The 21840-nt window shown below is 40.8% G+C and overlaps 1 protein-coding gene across 6 annotated transcripts in view; it reads left to right on the top strand.

Moving 5' to 3' along the window:
- Positions 1-21840, top strand: part of KIAA0825 (KIAA0825 ortholog) — a 440138-nt gene that overhangs the window by 165068 nt on the left and 253230 nt on the right. For all 6 annotated transcript variants that reach the window (XR_012800113.1, XM_075593181.1, XM_075593165.1 and 3 more), the window contains 2 exons: positions 464-654; positions 7939-8121. Coding sequence is in view for 5 of the 6 variants with exons in the window: in XM_075593181.1 (XP_075449296.1) it covers positions 464-654; positions 7939-8121 (374 nt within the window). In the remaining variant the exon portion in view is untranslated. The remainder of the gene's footprint in view (positions 1-463; positions 655-7938; positions 8122-21840) is intronic.

The raw sequence follows: 21840 nt of genomic DNA, 5'->3' as shown, positions 1-21840 counted from the left end.
CGGAAATAGACAAACTCTTTTATAGTAGTATAAAATATAATAATCTAATGTTATATAATAATAAAATAAAATCTCCAATTGGCTTTTTTATTTTTGTTCACTTTAATTTGCAATGTGCTCTGTGTGCTTCTTTCACTGTACATACCAAAAAAAAACCTGTATGAGTTAAAACTAAATTAATAGAAAGTGAAAGTTAAACTAAAGTCATCCAGGTAGATTAAGGATATATCAGGTTGGATGCTTGTGGTTTGCATTAGTGATACATTGGTACTGTTATTGAAATAGAACATATGTTTCTTTGTTAGTAAAAATGCTTTATCTCATGTCGAGAGTGTTTTGTGTTCCTCCACTTTCAAAAGCTTTTCAGCTATTTCCTTACAGAGCAAAACAATTAGATTCACGAGAATTTGCTTGACATTTTGGAAGATGTTATGCATTTATTTATGTTGGTGGTTTTTGCCAGGGGGAACGATGCTCATTTTCCATCCAGATGTGGCAATATTTCTGCTGTGGCCTTCGTCATGATCTATGGACTGTACTGCCTCCCAAGGTGTCCCAGGAGATTCTTACCGAAGTGCTGGAGAAATCGTTGGCTTTGTTGGCATTCAGATACTCCCAGGCTCATCCAAACTACAAAAGGGCAACACAAATAAGGTACAGCTGACATTTTTAAAGCATTAATATCGGATTTACAACTGTATTTCTATAGGGAAACAGGCAGGCCATGCAAATAGAGCCTTTAATGACAAATCATTATGAATTCTGAGATGTCTTTCTTTTAAAGCATATTTTTGTGTAGTATGATGATACATTGATGTACATATAAAGCCACCTAATCCGGTGTGTTTGTGACCCGGCACACTTGCGTAGCTTGCCACAACGGTATATTTCTGACACTCAGAACTCAAAGGGTCAGAGACACAGTTATAGGACAATGAGAATGCCACTCTTGTTAGCACTAGGTGACACTGTTGCTTTAATGCACAGTGTGCAAGAAGGATTCTGTCAGATTAAATTAACATTTGACCAGTACATTTTGCAGATGGTAACTTTGCATTGAAATGTATAGTCTTTATCAGCTTTTCTGTATTTCAGAATCCGAGCCTGCCTATAAAGAATTTAGGTGGGTAGATGGATTTATACTGTAGTAAGAATGCTGATAGTCTTTACAAAAAAAATGAATTAAAGCAACATAGGATGAAATTGAACTAATTACCATGTTATAATTTAATAAGATAATATGCATGTAGAAATATTTGTAAATCATGTTTTAAACTTTTGATTTTACATTGATTTTATTTACAATGTAGAGGATTGTAATTAAGTTTTTTTCATACACCTTGCATGACGGCTGAGCAGGTCGAAATCCAGTGGGCAGGACACGGGTAATTTTTTTTAAATTATGGTACAATGTTTACAAAAAAGGATATACTTAAAATCAACTAGATACAAGCTGGCTAATAGATGATAACAGATATAAGTTCTAGATATTGAAAATATATTAGGCAAGGCTACAGTTGGAAAAGGACAAATGCCTGTAACTATGGTGGCGAGAAAAAGTTTGTGAACCCCAATGATTATTATGGAAATTCCATAGTTTTTCCATGATAACCTTCTTGAATCAAAACCAATCTTTTCATAAATATCCAATATTGTTTATATTAACCAATTCCATGTCTTTTGAATTAAAATTATGTATGAATTATACAAACAATAAGTAATTAAGAGTCAGGGTATGTGCAAAAGTCAGTGAAACCCTGGTTTTATCAGCTAAATTAAAGGGGATAATTAGAATCTGGTATTTAAATAATTAGGTAGATCTTCAGGGGTAAGTTTGGGAGTCCGTATCCTATATAAAGATCAGAAACTTTGTGAGTTTGGTCTTCACCATACAGTTTGGTGTAAACACATCATGCCACGATCAAAAGAAAGTTATTGATGCTCATCAGTCTAGAAAGGGTTACAAAACTATCTCTAATGATTTGGGGCTCCACCAATCCACGGTCAGACAGAGTCTAGAAATGGATAAAGTTCAATAGCACAGTCACTCTATCGAGGAGCGGTCGTCCTACCAAAATCTCTCCACGAACAATCCGGCAAAACATCCAGGAAGTCACAAATAACCAACGAGTAAGGCTGCGCTTATAGTGCTGGCTACGGCGACATCGTGCAGCATGTAACATGTACATGCAGTCCGTCGCAGGTGCCCATAGTGGGCACGACCGCGGCGGTGCTGCAGAGTGACGGAGCGGTTGCGATCGCTGGTAGTCAAAGGATTTTTACTTTTTCGGCGATCACTGTGTGACGTCAGCGGCACGTGGGAGGTTCAGCCAATGAGGGTGAAGCACTCATGGCCCCGCGGTCGCATAGCCGGTCGTATAGCCGGTCGCATAGCCAGCACTATAAGTGCAGCCTAACATCCAAGAATCTGCAGGCCACTCTCGCCTTGGATAATGTGAGTGTTCAGGACTCAACTATCAGAAAAAGACTGACCAAGAATAGTGTTCATGGAAGGATAACCAGGAGGAAACCACTGCTCTCTAAAAAGAACATTGCTGCCCATCTGATGTTTGCAAAATAGCACATACTGTATAGATGATCCACAAATCTTCAGGAACAATGTTCTCTGGACAGAGTCAAGGGTAAAACTTTTTGGCCTCAATGAGAAATGTTATGTTTGTCGAAAACTAAACACTGCATTCAAACCGAAGAACCTCATCCCAACGGACAAACATAATGGTGGGAGTGTGATGGTTTGGGGCTGCGTTGCTGCTTCAGGACCTGGATGGCTTTTGATCATTGACACAGCCATGAATTTTGCATTGTATCAGAATATTGAAGAGGAGAATGTCAAACCATCCGTCTGTGAGCTGGAGCTGAAGCAAAAGTGGGTCATGCAGCAAGACAATGATCCTAACATACAAGCAGATATACAAAAGAATGGCTGCAGAGGAAGAGATTCCACATTTTAGAATGCTTAGTCAAAGTCTGGACCTAAACTCTATCAAAATGTTTTGGCAGGATGTGAAGAAACTGTCCATGCAAGGAAGCCCTCAAATGTCTCTGAGTTGAAGCCGTTCTGTAAGGAGGAATGGGCCAAAATTCCTCAAAACTGATGTGATAGACTGACCAGCAGTTACAGGAAACTCTTGGTTGAAGTAATTGCTGTTCAAGGGGGTGTCAGCAGGTACTGAATCTAAAGGTTCACATACTTTTTCACACATGGATATTGAATGTTGAATTATTTGTGGATAAATAAATGTTGAAAAAGTATCAAGTTATTGTGTCATTTGTTTGATCAGGTTATCTTGATCTACTATTATTATTAGGACTTAGACTAAGATCTAATAACATTTTAGGTTTGAAATGTGTGAAACTCCTAAGGGGTCCACAAACTTTTTCTCGCCCCTGTATATACTCAAAAATAGCCTCAGCCCTATGTGCTCTTACCATTGCAAATTAATCAAGGGTGGATTCCCTACAATAAAATATCGGCATAAAAATATAGAATAGTACCAAAAAAGCATACAAATATAAATTATTCTATTCAATCTCACACGCAAACACAGACATACATATCAAGTCCAAAAAAATTTGACAAAATCCAATCCCGAGGATGCTGCTCTCTTCAAACTGGGTACAATCCAAATGTCCACGAGAAATGTTCTTAGATTAAAACACATAAAAAGGCTGCAAACCGCATAGTGCAGACCTTCGTCAGTGTGACAACAGAAGCTGTACCTGGTCCATCTAGCAGTGGTGACTTCAAGACGCATGACACGTGGTGAAGCGCTATGTACATTAATGGCGCTATATAAATAAATAAATAAAAAAAAGGGGTGGTGTGGATAGCGCTAAAAGACTACAACAAATGTGTAAAGATATAAGGAGTAATACAGTAATTACACAGTATTGAAGGTGTATGACAATACACCCTATACCTATTAACTATAGGGCAAGGCTGCCAGATAAAACTAACCCAAAACACAGTTAGTGCAAGAACAAAAAACAACAATACAAACCAGCGCCTTATAGTCCAATATAGGAGCAAGTATGGAGTCCAAAAATTGCGACAATGTCCGATCTTTAACTTCAGGCTCCACAGCAAGGAATTATATATGTGAAGCAAAGGAGAGAAGAAGAAAAATCATAGTGCAAAAATGTAAATGCAAACATATAGGACACACAAGACAAAACAAACATGAAACAATGACAGGTAGGCTGACAATTATTAAAAGAGTAAATTTAATGAACAACTAAAAAATGCCTAGAGCAGATGACGGATCCGGTGTGTAAAACCGGAATCCTACTTACAGGACGTCCAATAAATACATGCAGGGGTACACGGTGATTGTAATCCGGCAGCAGCAACTGATGGACACGCGGCAGTCAGGGGAAACTCCGATCACTTCCTTAGTTCTGCATCCGGATGTGCGTCACTACAGGTTGTTCTCTGGGTCTCCTGGTGCCGTCTGCCGCTCCGTTACCGGAAACGCGTCACTGGGGGCGGGACAAATAGCCGAAACTCCTTTCTCCTGCTTCTATGCCTGGATACGCTCCTGCAAGTGCTCTGATCAACGCAATCACTCTCTTCAAACTGCCCAACGCGTTTTGTGCGCATGCGCACTTCATCAGGGGTGCTATATAAATAAAATATAACAAGAGAAGCTGCACACCACAAAAAATAAATCAAAATACTTGCAAAGACAGGTGCTCCTGGTTCAGGGATATCTGCCTAAAAACTCCAGTATTGAGAAGAATTGAATGATCCAGGACAACTTCGGATTTCTTTAGAAAAATTTATTCAGCATAAAAAACACAATGTTTCATCCCTCCTAGGGGACTTTATCAAGTGACTGGCTTGCAGAGACTACAAAAATGTCCAGTATAAATAGCTAAAACACCCAGGTGAAAACACTTAAAAACACCAATTACCCCCCATTAATCACATGATGGTCAGCATCTTGATCCTCCATGCGGTATGCATTCCGGTCCGGTCGCGCTGACGTCATCAGATGGTTTCTGCGCGTTGACGTCATCATCAGGTCCCTCTGTGTGGTGCGATCCGGCTGCCTGAACAGGCATAAGGTCACACTGACGTGCTCCCCCTGCTCCTCCTCTGGATGTTGCTCCTCCATCGTCCCGTAGTCTCGCGATGTTTCCCGAGTTTTGATGATGTCATCTATGAGAGGCTCAGATCATCTCTGTCCAGCTAAGGAGACAGAGATGATCTGAGCCTGTCATAGATGACATCATCGAAACTCGGGAAACATCGCGAGACTATGGGACGATGGAGGATCAACATCCAGAGAAGGAGCAGGGTGAGCACGTCAGCGTGACCTTATGCCTGTTCAGGCAGCCGGATCGCACCACGCAGAGGGACCTGATGATGACGTCAACGTGCAGGAACCATCTGATGACGTCAGCGCCACCGGACCGGAATGCATACCGCATGGAGGATCAAGATGCTGACCATCATGTGATTACTGGGGGGAAATTGCTATATAAATAAAGACATACCTACATACAGTGAAGGAGGTGTCTGGGAAAGCCGAAGGAACGCTGGGAGACACCGCTAATGCCGACTGCATTGCACAGTAGCCCCCGTTTTTAATGCTGTTTTGTTTACGGACTTCTGTAAGTGTGATTATTTTATTTTGTGTCAAGTGTAATTAAATACTGCACTGTAAGGATTGAACTCGTTTTATTTACCATAACTTAAAATGTGTATGGTAAACCTACCCAGCCTTGAAAATTGCAAAGCCAGTACAACCAACCTCACACTGATGAGACCCATAAAGTTCGAAACAGCTGTCTGTGAGTGCTTTGACTGTTTTTTCATCTAATCCCATGATGTGCTTAAAAACTGTGTGAACAGCAGAGCCTTTGCTTATAAGGGTTAAATGTAAAAATGGATTCCAGGCAAAAGGTGACACGTGTGCCCATTTGCATGTCATTTCCCGGAATCCCTTGTTGGAGTGGAAGCACTGTATGCTAGGTGATAATGGGGAAAGTGATAATGGTAAAACATGTGAATGTGCTCACAAGTGGATTCTTTATTGGCCATATGCTAACGGGGGAGCTTTTTTGTCGCCTTTTTCACCCACCATAACTTAAAATATGTATGATATAGATATATATACCTGTCTTAAGAGCAAATAAATAAGTGACAAGCAAACCCAGATATACCCTACCCCTCACCCTGTGTGAAAATCTAGGAGGACTCACAGATAACAATCAGTGCACAAGAAACAAACAAACTCTCTGAGAGTTATACAATACTCAATAATCACAATTCAAAGGCGCATGGCCTATACACCCTACTGTATGTGGTTCTCTTTCTATATTTATGTTTTAGAATGGGAAACACCTACTGTACATTCATAATTGCTACATGTTTCATTAATTGCTTATATACGACTTCTGTTCAGGATTTTTTTTTCTTTTGGACCAACCCATTAAACAACACTACTTCAAAATAGTAATGTGAAAGAGAAGTATCTAAAGCAGCACATACTGTTTTTTTCTTTACTGCTATTCACCTTAATGGAGCAACATGAACAAAACTCCTTGTGTAGTTTAGTAATAATTTCCCCGTGGTCTGAAATGATTTTATCATTGGAATACTGTAAATACAGTACATTATTTAATTACTTAATGTGGGAATATTTTTGCCATTATACTGTAGATAACGTGAGTAGGCTTTCGAGAAACGTATATTTTAAAAATATGTTGTTTTAAAAAGTCACACATTTTGTAAGCTAGCCTATAATATACTTAGAAAACAGTTTACATGAATACAAGCACAGAACGGAATCTTAACTTGCCATCTGCTTGTTGTATATTTATTTTTCAGAATGCAAAGAATAGTAAAATAGAGTGGGTTTTTCATGCGCTATCATTTAGTGCTGCTGTGTTTACATTTCCTGGAGAGCAATACAGGCATACCCCGCATTAACGTACGCAATGGGACCGGAGCATGTATGTAAAGCGAAAATGTACTTAAAGTGGAGCACTACCCCTTTTCCACTTCTTGATCAATATACTGTACTGCAATCGTCATATACATGCATAACTGATAAAATAATAACGCATGTGTAACAGGCTCTATAGTCTCCCCGCTTGCGCACAGCTTCGGTACAGGTAGGGAGGCGGTATTGCTGTTCAGGACGTGGTGACAGGTGCGTGCGCGAGCTGCCGTTTGCCTATTGGGCGATATGTCCTTACTCGCAAGTGTACTTAAAGTGAGTGTCCAATATCCAAAAAGTCTGTCTTGCGCTTCTGTGTGGACAGCAAGGTCACCATAGGTGTCTCAGTCAATGGAGCTGTGTGTGAGGGAGCTTTGCGTGGCCACAGTGTTTGACCGGTGCAGGGGGAAATTGATTCTTACCTCAGCTGCATCTCCGGTCTGGGGCCAGCTCACCTCGTGTGCTCCTGCGTGCTGCCGTCTAGAATTGCCAGGAAAGAAGAGAAACTTCGGCGCAACTGCGCATGACTGAATCATCCGGGAGTCTCATTGATTCAGTCATGCGCAGTTGCGCCGAAGTTTCTCTTCTTAAAGTGAGTGTCCGCCTATTTATTAATTGTTTCCAGTTATTCATCTTCCCTAGTGGTGATGATCCTTAAAACCAATTACAGAGCTTTAAAGATACAATCAGTGATATTCTTATATTTTGTTTTTTATTGTCCAGCTTTTAATCCTGTGTATAGTGCCACTTCTTTGTTTTTGTTTTTTGTAGCACTCCACGGATATCTATTTTATTTTTTACATTTTTTTCAGGATAGAAAAAATAGCTGTCAATAGCTGAAATAAGGATTTTTCAATATCCGTATTCCGCGTGTTTCTAGAAAATCAATACAGTCTGACTCCCTGGCAGTGCACTGTTTTTGCTTTTTTATTCTCTCGCTGTATTTTTAAGTTCTACTCTTTTTCAATAGGATTGATGTCACATCTATTCTTCTATGTGTTGAAAACTTCCTATGGTCCGTATGCAGCTCTGTTCAAGAACTTACAAAGCCATCACAGGACTCCAAGGACATGATTTTGAAGATACACAACCACTGTAACAGCTTACTTATTGTATTGGCTGTCTTAACAGCACCTTTGGAGAGCTTACATGAGTAAGTATGGGATATTCACATAAGGAACAAAATCTGGGAAGGAAACCGTGGTGTCTTTGACGGTGTAATATTATTGTATTGTATGTTTAGAATGGCCTTTTTAAACGGTCTGTGATCCTGTGATCAAAAATATAAAAATGGAATACCTGTGGAATCAGGAAGCTTCTTATGTAATTGCCAGCAGCATGATCTTACACTGACCCATTGTGCAGATTCAGTAACAAAAACGGTTTGTACTATTAAGACTGTGCCATTTCACATGCTAAAGATACTATATTTTTTCTGAACTTGCAGAAACAAGCATATTATATGCATAGCTATTGTTTCCATTCAAATTTAGATGTGTTTTTACGGTACACATGTAGTGAATATTGTTTAAAAAATAATAATATATTAATTAAGTGGATTTACGGTGTTTGACTCGGCAGGAAAACTTTTGGAAGTTTGCTTCCTAAAATGCTTGGATAACCCACACACTAAATGACAGGAATCAGTGCTCAGAATGTTAGGTTGTTTCAATGAATTTTACTCTTTAGAAAAAAATCTGTGACATGTGAAAGCATCTTTAATTGCAAATAGCAAAAAAAAATTAAAAACTGGTAGCGAAGGAATATGCTGCTTTTCGTTTCTAATTAGGGGTTCATACCGCACCAATTCAGGATGCATTATCAAGCAGCCTTTAGAAATCAAGAATGACAGACAATTTTATGACTGCCCATTTGAGATTTGAAATGTTTTGCATTAATATTTCTCGAAAATAGAAAACTACTTGCTAATTTCTTGAATCACTTTGACGACACAGCTTATACAGTTGTAAGCCTTTAAAAGCATATAGGGTATGCTGTAACTGGTAAATCACTCTCATGTCAAGATTATATACTTAGTGCAGCATATTTTTACACACATTTGTTTGTAATTTAATGCGGGATTAGTTGGATCTATATGCAATGCTTTAATTGGGGATCCCTATAATTTGAAGCATTCGGTTACACTTTGTCCTCCTTATTTCACGTTATTCTCTGAATTAAATGTCCCTTTGTTCGATGAACCTTCAGCTCTAGCACTGGTAAAGTTGAGATAAAAAAATAAATTCCACTTTGAATAGCTCTCAACAGATGTTACATCATACAATGTTTCTAGCCTACATGAGCCATTCTTCCAGTCTAAAACCCTTCTGACCTATAATGGTTAATGTAACTCTCTTTATTGCACTTGTGGTTAAGGGACATAGAAAGTTCTGAAGTGCAAGTGCCTCATTAGTGTTGATAAAACGTTGCAGAGGATGACATTGGGGCCTACTCTATAAACTCCAGAAAGGTGCATTCCCATGTGAGAACAGCCACTTTCGTACAGATTTGCATTTCGCCATATTCATAAAGCCCAGCCCTGGACTTTGCCCAGCGTAGAGAACAAGTGGGATTCCTCAGTGGATACAACACAATGGATAACATCCAAGTCGTACAAGAAGGGATTTCCCAAAGTAACGAATACGATCTATCACTCAGTTTAGGATTAGTTGATTACGAAAAAGTATTTGATTTTGCAATGAAGACAACATTTTGAATAAAGCTTACATTGATATTATAAAGAATATTTACAAGAATGCCACATCAACCATTTGATTACATGAGGATACAAGCAAGATAAGGATCAGCAAGTGAGTTTGACAGGGAGACACCATGTCACTAAAGCTTTTCATAGCAAGGCTTGAAGAATTGTTAAGACATTAGATTGGGAAGAAAAAAGAATCAAAATCAACTGTGAATATTTGAGTCATGTACGATTTGCAGATGACATTGTTATTTTTACCACAAGTCCAGCATACCTACAACAACACATTGGAGAACTCCCTGAAGCAAGTAATAATGTGGGCCTCTGCTGGAATCTCAGCAAGACCAAAGTGATGTTCAAAAAATGTGTCAAGTCTGCAAAGATTGAAATAAATGGGATAGAACTAGATGAAGTCAGACTGTGTACCTTATGCGGCTAATAACAATGGATGGCAACCTTTTGAATTAAATCAATAAGAATGAAGATGGGATGGAGCGCATTTGACAGAAACAAGACAATCTTTCAAGGAAACTTTCCATTGTGCTTCAAGAAAAATGTTTTCTACCGGTGTGTTCTTCAGACAAAGCAAAGAAGTATGGAGAGATGTATGCTTGGTATTAGCCAGAGACAGGAAAAATAATTAATTGGTTTCAAACTAAAAAATAAAAAAGGTCTGTAACATCATCACAAGGGTGAAGAAATTAAAATGGCAGTGGGCCAGACATAACGCAAGAAGAAATGACCATCGTTGCTCAAAGATAGGGCGATGAAATCAGAACATTTGTTGGAGAAGAGAGGCTTGCAGCGCACAGTACCTGGAAAATCATTGGGCTGTGCTTCATCCATCAGTGGGTCGACAACGGCGGAAGGTGATATATATTATGGCCTGCCTACCATTCCTGTTGTTTACTGAGTGCTGCAGACCCACTTCACATATATACATATATAACAATTTCAAGTGTTTGGCCTTTGAAATTGTAATAGTTCAATTGAGGGCAAATTAATCCATAAACCCCTTCAGTAATTTTAAAATGGCAATTTTATATAGTGTGACTGTGATGAGTGATCTCGCAATGTTATGTTAATTCTAAAATTATATAAAATAAGTCAACATTGTGTTCAATAACATGACTTTAAGTATGTCTTAGCGTTACTCCAATCTAGACCCTGAAGTACAGATAAGTGTGTAACTAAAGTTGAGAAAGAGAGGTGAGGGAAATAATGCTACTGTACTGTATGTTAGTTCATTTATGCTTAACTATGGCATTATACCCATCCAAAACCTTGTTCAGGATATAGATGCGAGTAAGGCCACATTTAGGTATGACTTAAGTAACATAACGTTAAGTCCCCATCTTGACGTTAGCAGACTTTCATGGATATGTGCTATTATGGTAACACATCCTTTGCATTTCATTATCACTAACGTCCATTCTAGTTAACACTATGCTCTTTACAGGAGAAAACATGACAATGTTACGTGACTATCCTTTGAAGATACATAGTTAGGCTTAATATCACGTGAAGTCACTTAACTGACCTTTATGGATCTGAGCCCAAGTGTTTCTTTCATTAATATTTCTTCTTGTTGTTTAACAACATTTTTTTGTTTTGATGTAATATACCACATTGGGAAACGTGATATAATTTCCTCCGTTGTATTTGGTATTCAAGTCTGAAATGCCTAGCATTCCCTTAGTACATTGTTTCTCAAAAGGATGCCTTGGGACGTCTCCGATCTCCCAGAAAAGAGAGAAAGCAGGGCTGTTGCTAGGGGGGTGGGCAGTTTCCTCTATCCTGATCGGTTGTTGCTCGGTAATGCAACCAATTAAGAGGACGTGAATAAAAATAATTGAACCGGGTGCTCTTAAGAGTGACAACAATAAATGTGCAAATTGATAAATATTAAATAGTGAATATTAATTAGTCACATAACCATATTAGTAGCTTATGGGTTATCAGATGTAGCCCTGTGTGGTTTGGGCTATAGGTCTACCCTCCTCCTGGCAGAATACCTGGGTAAGGGCAGGTTTGCCAGGAGCAATCATGGGTTTTCCCCACTTCATGCAGTGCAGTGAGTCAGTGAAGGCAGTATCATCAGGCCCTGTGTCCAATTAGAAGGCACAGGGGTGGTGCCTGTTGGAGTTGCTTACTGTACTGTCACTTCCCATTTAGTCAGTTGGTCTCTACCCTTGAAAGAGACAGGGTACCCATGCCAAGCTGCCAGGGTGCTGGTAAGCTTGAGGCCCTCCCTTAGGGGAGGCTGGGGTAATCCCATACCTCCTACCCTAAAAGAGGGTAGGGGAAGAGCAAGAACCACACTTCGTGCCCTTGGCCAAGAGTGAGTTCAGGGACACCCTGAAGTTGAATACCTTTGAGTGCAGTGTGCTGTGATTGAGACTGCTGCTGAATAGAGAAGGAGCCAATAAAGACCATCTGCATTTCACTCATACCTCCTGCCTAAGAGTGAAGTATATTGGGAGGAGGGGAACATGATTCTTTTGCAGATACTTCACCCCACACGACTGGGGGCAGCACAAGATGGAGGCGCTGCACCTGTAAGTAGAATTCGGGCACAACCCCAGAAGCCTGTCCTGGTATTCCCCTACAACATCATGCGGGAGACCCAGGGCCCCCTGTTACCAGCAGGTATGCACCAACAAGACCGATGTAACCAGAGTGCTATTTCCCTTAGGGGACCCTATGTGAGATTGGGTAGGAGAAACAGGGTTACACAGATATATCTGCAAGTGCTCTATAATGGTGCCAAGTCTACCGCTCTAATTACCCAGGTGAACCTGTCTCTTAGTTCCAAAATGTGAATTAGGTGGAAACAAAATGGGGAACACTGGTTATTACACATTTGGGTGATATACATTATGGCATAAAGAATTGCAAACACTCTCAACTATGTCCCATATGGTGTATAAAATGGATTCATTGCCACAATACACTTAAAGATTAAACCATTTAGAGACTGCTTATCTTGATCCTGGATTCAGCCTCTCTGATCATAGCAAAGCTAAACTGTGTCCGATCTCCCTTCTACTCAAGACAGCATCTCAGAGATAGGGGAAATTAAAAGGAGGAGCCCAATGGTGCTGATCGTTTTTGATATAATATATATCACCCGCATGTGTAATTACCAGAGCTCCCCATTTTTTTAACCTAATTAAGAGGAGGTGTCAGGAGCCTGTGGGGTGGCGCCAAGCAGAAGAGGGCGTAGCATGGGCATGAGATAGCTATGCGCATACGGAGGTGAAGAATGGTGTCTGTGTAGATCTATTCTCATGTGTGTATCTGTTTATTTTTGTGTGCGTGTGCCTGTTTGTGTTGGAGAGATGTCTCGGCAACTAAGAATTGTAAATAGGGGTCCCTCGAGAGAAAAAAGGTTGTGAACTGCTGCTTTAGTATTATCAGGGGTACAGTATTTCTATACATTGTATACAGTATATGCATAGAAACACTGAAAAGTTTAACTCCACATATAGCCCAGGTTGCAATGCAGTAGCTTGCAGCCTCAAAAGATAAAAGTTAATTGACCTCATTTACAAAGACGTTTTCCAAATGTGCCATGTTAATCACATGCAGTGCCCTTGCCCGCAGTTGTAACAAGCAGGAAAATAAATCCATTAGTATTATCTCTGCTGATATGTTGCAAAATGTAGATAGGAATAGGTGTTTTAGCAGCAGCCTCACCCAGTGCTGCATTACCCGATGATCGCTTGACTTCTAAGAGTGTCCTATTGCAGTGTGAGCTGGCATGTTTTTCCCCTACTTTAAACACTCTGCACATATTTGTAAAGACATCACAGCAAAGCGCCTGTCTCCACTTCTGGAATCTAAATAAATTGGGAGTACTTAATATTTATAGTCAAGTAAGTAGTGCTGCGTGAGAATATTAACTGTAGCAATTGATTTTAATGTGCAGATATCCTTCTTCCACTCTGCCTGACTACCCCTAGGAGGCTTCTTGAGTACATTTGATTAGTACAGTAGCTGGGCTGAATGACGGCAGGACACCTACTGACTTGCTGAATCATAATATAAGCTTATCTATTTTTTTATCAAAGGCATTCTGCTTTAAAGCTACTTATCAGGTGGCCCTTTGTAATGATGCCATTGTTTCTGTAAGTAGAAAAAGAATCAAACAAAAAGGCCCTACCGACACACATCTTGCGTGAAAGCAACAAAAATCAGACACACGATTGCTAATGATCATCTCATATGTGTAGCATCTTGCGTAGTAAACACGTCAGCTGTGTACCGCATGTCACCTACTCAACATCCGAAGCAGTTTTGCAGTCTCGTTATGGAATTTATGCTGTATTGATTGTCTTACTGTGGGAAATGTTAGCGCTCTGGCTTTACCTCTTATGGTTATTATCAAATGAGATCCACAATAGAAATATATCAAATGACATAGAGTAGTTCTTGTATTCTACATTCTTGTACAGTACACAAGAAAGGCAGCAATAAAGAATGCGGTTTTTTTCCCCTTAAAAATCAAGTACGAAACAATTAAATAGATAGAAGGAAATGATTAGTGTTGTATTGCAGGCCCATTATTTACATCAGTCTATTCTCAATGCCGTCCTTATATGAAGTCTGCAGAGAGTGGCATCTCTGGAGGAGCTGTTCCACCTTTGCTACTGAAGATACCGAGATGCGGGTCAAGTAGAATCACTGTAATCTCTGTAGGTGTTAAATAGTTTTTTTGCCTGAAGAATATACCTACCCGGTCACTGCGACCTTCTGTAATTAATATCATGCAAGTATATCTTACAGTCCTTTCTATGCACAATGACCACAACAGCTTTAATCCAACCCCGAGAGTAGCAACTCTCTTCAGGTGTTTGATTGTTGGGCCAAATAATGGGCCTGTTGGGGACATGAAGATCTCATGAACAAGTGTGTATGTGTGAGCACTTTGAGAAACACGCTTATCGTTTCCATGTACTACTGGTTTCAAGTTGGTTGTCGCCATTCAATTAGTCTAACTGGGGATGCTGCAAATCCATTTTCCCTTCCTCTTCGTAGTGTTTATGGTGACTTCCTGTTTTGATTACAACCAAACTGATGCTTTTTTATGTTCCGTATACATCTATTAATTCATTAAACAGTTGGTGTACTCTAATACCCTTTTTACTATTATAATAGTAACAACAAATACATTTTGAAAGTCCCTGCCAATTTTATTTTTTTAAACACCTAACCTATACTTTTTTCCCATTCTACTGACACCCTCAATGTGAAATCCTGCTGTTGATTTCTATGTTGAAGATGGTGATGAAAAAGATATGTTTGTGGCTACCATTGGCATTTTCCAAAAACTGCTTTCTGACTAATTTGTTGCTGACTACTTTGACTTTGCAAATCACTGCTCATCGTCACTACCAAAAGCAGACGTTTGTATTTCTTTTTTTCCCTCCCTCCAAAATGTTTTATTTATTAGGTTGTATTATTTGGGATGGGGTACAGAAATAAGAAAAGGGGAGGGGGGAGGAATGAGAAGTATGTATTTCTTATACATTAGGCTCTAAAACCTTACATTTACAAAGCTACTAACAAAGTTTAATGATGGAAAAACTGAATAGAATAGTATTAAAAAAATGATTACATGACAAATCAATTTCACGTGAATGCATCTTCTTGAAATGTTACTTAGCGGGACTGTTCCTACAGAAACTAATGCTGATGTCCGCGTGCCATTATTAGCCTCCTTTGAAGACAAATTATCAATATCATATTATCTTACATACATGCACGACAGTACACACATTGTAACATTAAAATGGTTCTTATATTTACTTACCGGTAATAAAACTCTACATTTACCCTGTATGTGGTTAGTCAAATCAATTTTGTTTGCAGATTAACCGAAGCCTCAATTATGAAAACTCTGTGTGCTAATTAACATTTTAGGTTTTAAAATCTGTATTCTTTGTTGGTATTTAGGATATCCAACGGAGTTGAAGAAAAGCAGAGCACATCGGCAAAAATAGAAGGGCTACAATGCATTGACTAGATTAAAAACAATTTAATAGCCATAGTGACGACATGGCATGAAAGGGTAGTTAACTCTAACGCATTTCGCGCATGTCTCAGCGCTTTGTCACAGAGTATGTTGCTCTATTGAAAGTCAGGCAATATATAATTATCACCCCGACCGGAAGTGACATGACGCTGGGTATCGCTGCGTGTGTGGTATCAGTGAGATAGCAGCTTGTCTGTTCTATCTACCCGCTGGCCACAGTGACATCCCCCGGATGGAGGATCAAGCTACAGTGTCAATCACAATATTAAAATACAAAAATCAGAAAATGATATAAACTGTATCATCATTAAAAACAACAATAGCACCTACATGGAACCAAATACAATATGAGGATTAATTTGTCTATACATTTATAAATACAGCAATGTATCGTATATAATGAATCCCAATAAACAGACCTGAAGGGTCTATTATAACATATATATCCCTTAAGGAGAATATTATACACCGTCTTACGCTAATCTTTTTATGGATATTTGGGAATCTTCACATTTTCGGCGATAATCCATTTTGTTTCAATACTCAATTTTATCCTATTTTGAGTATTTGAATCTGAATACTTACAATTTGATATTTACATCTATGTATCATACTAATCATATCAGTTATTTGGATGTTTATCTTTACATCGATATGAACCTGACTATTCAAACGGACATTATCCGTAAATCTAATTCCCATAATTCACTTCTAAGGGCCAACAGTAGCCACTCCAGGTCTTTACTGAGAGGTATTCCAAGAGGACAATACCTTCAATTGAGAAAAATATGCTCAAATGATGAGATATTCTTAAAACAATCTAGGATAATAATGAGGATAAGGTTTAAATACAGGGGTTACAATGACCTAGACATTGATCAAGCTTTTGAAAAAGCATTCCACACAAATAGGTATAATTTGTTAGAGAAGGTTAATAATAAAAACAAAGAGTTATAAACATGGGATGATGTCCCACTCTTTTTATAACAACATATTGCAAACAAGCAAATCAAATCAGATCTATTGTGGAAAAACACTGGAAGGTTTTGAGATTGGATTGGATAGAGATCTTAGAGAATATACGAGATCCAATCCTAGATTTGTGTTTAAGAAGGCCAAAACCATCAGCTACCATCTCTCTCCGAGTATTTTTAAATCTAATGTTGGAACAAAGACTAGAAACAAATCCAGAAAGGTTTCTATAAATGTGGCAATTGTAACACATGTAAATATGCCACTCAATTGAAATCTGTAAAATGTAAATACACCAAACGTGGACATAAACTACAGACATTTATGACATGCAACACAAATTATGTACAGTAGTTTACATTCTAAGATGTGCATGTGGTAGTATCTACATTGGCAGAACAATTAGATCATTAAAAGTTAGAATAATCGAACATTTAAGATCCATCAGTAATTGAGACGATGGGCATCCAGTTTCTAGACATTTCTATAATTGTCCTAAGGGCTTTATCAGCACGTTTACATTCAATGCTTTGGAGCACATTCAATTACATACAAGAGGGGGCAATAGAGAGGCAGTCCTTAACTGTAGACTAGAGAAATGTTTTGGATTTATACCCTTGGGCCACTTGCGCCCATGGGTGAGAACACAGACTGGGAACTTAAACACTTCCTAGTCTAAATGAACATCCTTAATACTAACTATACCATTGTTGACAACTGTCACAGAATACCTTCTCCTATAAATAATACACTAGGTCCAGATTATTGATAACCACAGGGATCTTATGCCATTTTTTCCTTACATTGACAGCATGTGTTGATGAAACTGCTTTTTTTCTGTAGATAGTGCAGTGTTATGGTTATCTTAGATTCTAATAACCATTTAGAAAAACATATCTATAATAAATCTAAACACTGTGCATTATTTAATTATACTGTGTTTGACAAACATCCTAATCTGTACATATATGATGCATTTCTTTATTTGCAATTGGTATCTTTTGGGATTAGAATGGTTCATCTCCTAATTGAGATATTATAACCCTCAATACTTAATATTAATGGGAAGGCTATTACTATTAATAACTTATTGTCCCATATTGTAGATTGAATTTGTAAATGTTCTCTTATATGGATTATTAGACCCATTTAACGTTATGCCATGCAGGAGAGTTTTCTCCTCATAACTATCTGGCATATTTACCACACTTTATAAATATACTATTCATACTATAGCAACTTTACCTGCTGTTCTAATTGGGATTTTCTGAACCATTTCCTGTATCTTACCATTCTTTTGCTGTTTAGAGATTTTTGTATTTAATTTTGACATATTATCATTAATGCATCATATATATTATATGTGTTATTTACACACTTATCATTTACAAACACATAACTCTCAAGTTAGAATGTTTATACTCATTTATAATATTCTCCTTAAGGGATATATATGTTATAATAGACCCTTCAGGTCTGTTTATTGGGATTAATTCTATACTATATATTGCTGTATTTAGAAATGTATATACAAATTAATCCTCATATTGTATTTGGTTCCATGTAGGTGCTATTGTTGTTTTTAATGATGATACAGTTTATATAATTTTCTGATTTTTGTATTTTAATATTGTGATTGACACTGTAGCTTGATTCTCCATCCGGAGGATGTCACTGTGGCCAGCGGGTAGATAGAGCAGACAAGCTGCTATCTCACTGATACCACACATGCCGCGATACCCAGCGTCATGTCACTTCCGGTCGGGGTGATAGCTATATATTGTCTGACTTTCAATAGAGCAACATACACTCTGACGAAGCGCTGAGACATGCGCGAAACGCGTTAGAGTTAACTACCCTTTCATGCCATGTCATCACTTTGACTATTAAATTGTTTTTAATCTAGTCAGTGCATTGTAGCCCTTATTGCCGCTGTGCTCTGCTTTTCTTCATCTCCCTTGGATATCCTGCATCACTCTCTCAGTGCGAGGCACGCATGTGGAATGGACAGCATCTTACTGTGAGTAGTTATTTCACTTCTCCCTTATTATAGTCAGTTGGACAGTGGGTGTAGGTTTGTTATTCAATACACAGGAAGGTCTAGGGTGGTGGTTCAATTAGGAAGAGAAACAGCCAGCACCGTTTACTCACAGTTACTGACTGCATTATCGACCAACAGGACTTTATGCTTTATGCTTACACCTCCCTAAGGTCTGTAATATAGTACGCGCGCCAGTGATAATTGACTGTGGGAGGTTGACGTTGATACAGTCGAGACGCGCGCACGGCCATGAACAAAATAAGGTGCAAACAAGTAAAATTGATATTTTGTGAGCAAACTCTGATGCAGCCTAAACACCTGCGGTAACCCAGACCGCAAAACTCACTAAACTAAACAAACTGGTGCTCGTGGCGCAAACAAGAATGTGAATATAACAGTGCAATATAACCGTGCAATTAACCCAGTGAATACAAATAGACACTGATATCACTTATACTGCAACTCCATGGAACATGATCCTCCGAAGTGGTTCCTCCTTGAAAAACCTCATGTAGAAAAGAAAGCACAGATACTGTACATCAAGCATGTCAAACTCAAAGGCTAACACGGGCCAAATAAAAAAGGTTTAAGTTTATGTGGGCCGCAACAAAAAACAAAAACTTAAATTTTCATAGAAACGTAGGTTTATTTTGAAAAGTACAGTGTGTGTGTGTGTGTGTGTGTGTGTGTGTGTGTGTGTGTGTGTGTGTGTGTGTGTGTGTGTTGACCTCACTAACCGAACCAAAAAAAAAAGCCAGACATGAATGACTTCTGAACCCATTAACCAGTGTCAGGATGCCCCCTCTTAACAATTTTCAAAGCAGCAATCCCGCCTGGGATCTTACCTGATCCGCAGTCCCTCAAGGTACTATACTGGAGGGGAGGTGTTCCCTACCTGTCTTCTGATGTCTCCCGTGTGAAACTTGAGAGTCAGATCTGGAAGAAAGCAGAATAGGTTATTTCGGTTTAGGTATAGTGCAGTTAAGATAAAACAGAGAGAGTGGGTGAGGGTGACAGACAGAGAGAGGGTGGGAGAGAGGGTGGGAGAGAGAGAGAGAGGGTGGGAGAGAGAGAGAGGGTAGGAGAGAGAGAGTGGGAGAGAGAGAGAGAGAGGGTGGGAGAGGGTGGGAGAGAGAGAGGGAGTGAGAGAGTGGGAGAGGATGAGAGGGTGGGAGAGGGAGAGGGTGGGAGAGAGAGGGTGGGAGAGAGAGAGGGTGGGAGAGAGAGATAGGGTGGGAGAGAGAGAGAGGGTGGGAGAGAGAGAGAGGGTGAGAGAGAGAGAGAGAGAGAGAGAGAGAGAGGGTGGGAGAGAGAGAGAGGGTGGAAGAGAGAGAGGGTGGAAGAGAGAGAGAGAGAGGGTGGAAGAGAGAGAGAGGGTGGAAGAGAGAGAGGGTGGAAGAGAGAGAGAGAGAGTAGAAGAGAGAGAGAGAGAGGGTGGAAGAGAGAGAGGGTGGAAGAGAGAGAGAGAGGGTGGGAGAGAGAGTGAGAGGGTTGGAGAGAGAGAGAGAGGATGGGAGAGAGAGAGAGGGTGGGAGAGAGAGAGAGAGGGTTGGAGAGAGAGAGAGGGTTGGAGAGAGAGGGTGGGAGAGAGAGAGGGTGGGAGAGAGAGAGGGTGGGAGAGAGAGAGAGAGAGGGTGGGAGAGAGAGAGAGGGTGGGAGAGAGAGAGGGTGGGAGATAGAGAGAGGGGGTGGCAGAGAGGGAGAGGGTGGGAGAGAGAGAGGGTGGGAGAGAGAGAAGGTGGAAGGGAGAGGGTGGAAGAGAGGGTGGGAGAGAGAGAGAGAAGGGAGGGAGAGGGTGGAAGAGAGAGGGTGGATGGGAGAGAGGGAGAGGGTGGGAGAGAGAGAGGGTGGGAGAGAGAGAGGGTGGGAGAGAGAGGGGTGGGAGAGGGTGGAAGAGAGAGGGTGAGAGAGGGTGGAAGAGAGAGAGAGAGGGTGGGAGAGAGAGGGTAAGAGAGAGAGGGATGGGAGAGAGAGAGAGAGAGAGGGTGGGATAGAGAGAGAGAGAGAGGGTGGGAGAGAGAGAGAGAGAGGGTGGGAGAGAGAGAGAGGGTGGGAGAGAGAGAGAGGGTGGGAGAGAGAGAGAGAGAGAGAGAGAGAGAGAGGGTGGGAGAGAGAGAGGGTGGGAGAGAGAGAGCGAGAGGGTGGGAGAGAGAGAGAGGGTGGGAGAGAGAGAGAGAGAGGGTGGGAGAGAGAGAGAGGGAGAGAGAAAGAGAAAGGATGGGAGAGAGAGAGGGTGGGAGAGAGAGAGAGGGTGGGGGAGAGAGAGGGTGGGAGAGAGAGAGAGAGTGAGAGAGAAAGAGAGAGAGAGAGGGTGGGAGAGAGAGAGAGGGTGGGAGTAAGAGAGAGAGGGTGGGAGAGAGAGAGAGCGAGAGGGTGGGAGAGAGAGAGAGGGGGTGGGAGAGAGAGAGGGTGGGAGAGAGAGGGTGGGAGAGAGAGGGTGGGAGAGAGAGAGGGTGGGAGAGAGAGGGTGGGAGAGAGAGAGAGGGTGGGAGAGAGAGAGAGGGTGGGAGAGAGAGAGAGGGTGGGAGAGAGAGAGAGGGTGGGAGAGAGAGAGGGTGGGAGAGACAGAGGGTGGGAGAGACAGAGGGTGGGAGAGAGAGAGAGAGAGAGAGAGAGAGGGAGGGTGGGAGAGAGAGAGAGAGATGGTGGGAGAGGGTGGGGGAGAGAGAGAGGGTGGGGGAGAGAGAGAGAGGGTGGGGAGAGAGAGAGAGGGTGGGGGAGAGAGAGAGAGAGGGTGGGGAGAGAGAGAGGGTGGGGGAGAGAGAGAGGAGGGTGGGGGAGAGGGAGAGAGAGGGTGGGGAAGAGAGAGAGGGGTGGGGGAGAGAGAGAGGGTGGTTGACTGACTCACCGGGCCTGTTGGCGGCCCTGTCCCTCATTCTCTCTCTACTTCCCCCCCCATTTTCTCTCACCCTCTCCCATTGTCTCCCCTATTCTCTCTCCATTCCATCCCCACCCCCATTCGCTCAATCCCCTCTTCTCTCTCCCCACTCATTTCCCTCTCCCCCCCCTCTCCCCCCGTCCATTCTCTCCCCCCCCCCCCCATTCTCTCTCTGACCTGCACAGACGCACACAGCCACTGACCTACAGACACTCACAAAGACAGACCAACAAAGACACT

The sequence above is a fragment of the Ascaphus truei genome, chromosome 1 (genome assembly GCF_040206685.1).
Source record: "Ascaphus truei isolate aAscTru1 chromosome 1, aAscTru1.hap1, whole genome shotgun sequence".
In the NCBI taxonomy this organism is placed as follows: Eukaryota; Metazoa; Chordata; class Amphibia; order Anura; family Ascaphidae; genus Ascaphus; species Ascaphus truei.
The sequence above is the reverse complement of the archived record's forward strand: the minus strand, read 5'-3'. Positions and strand labels throughout refer to the sequence as shown.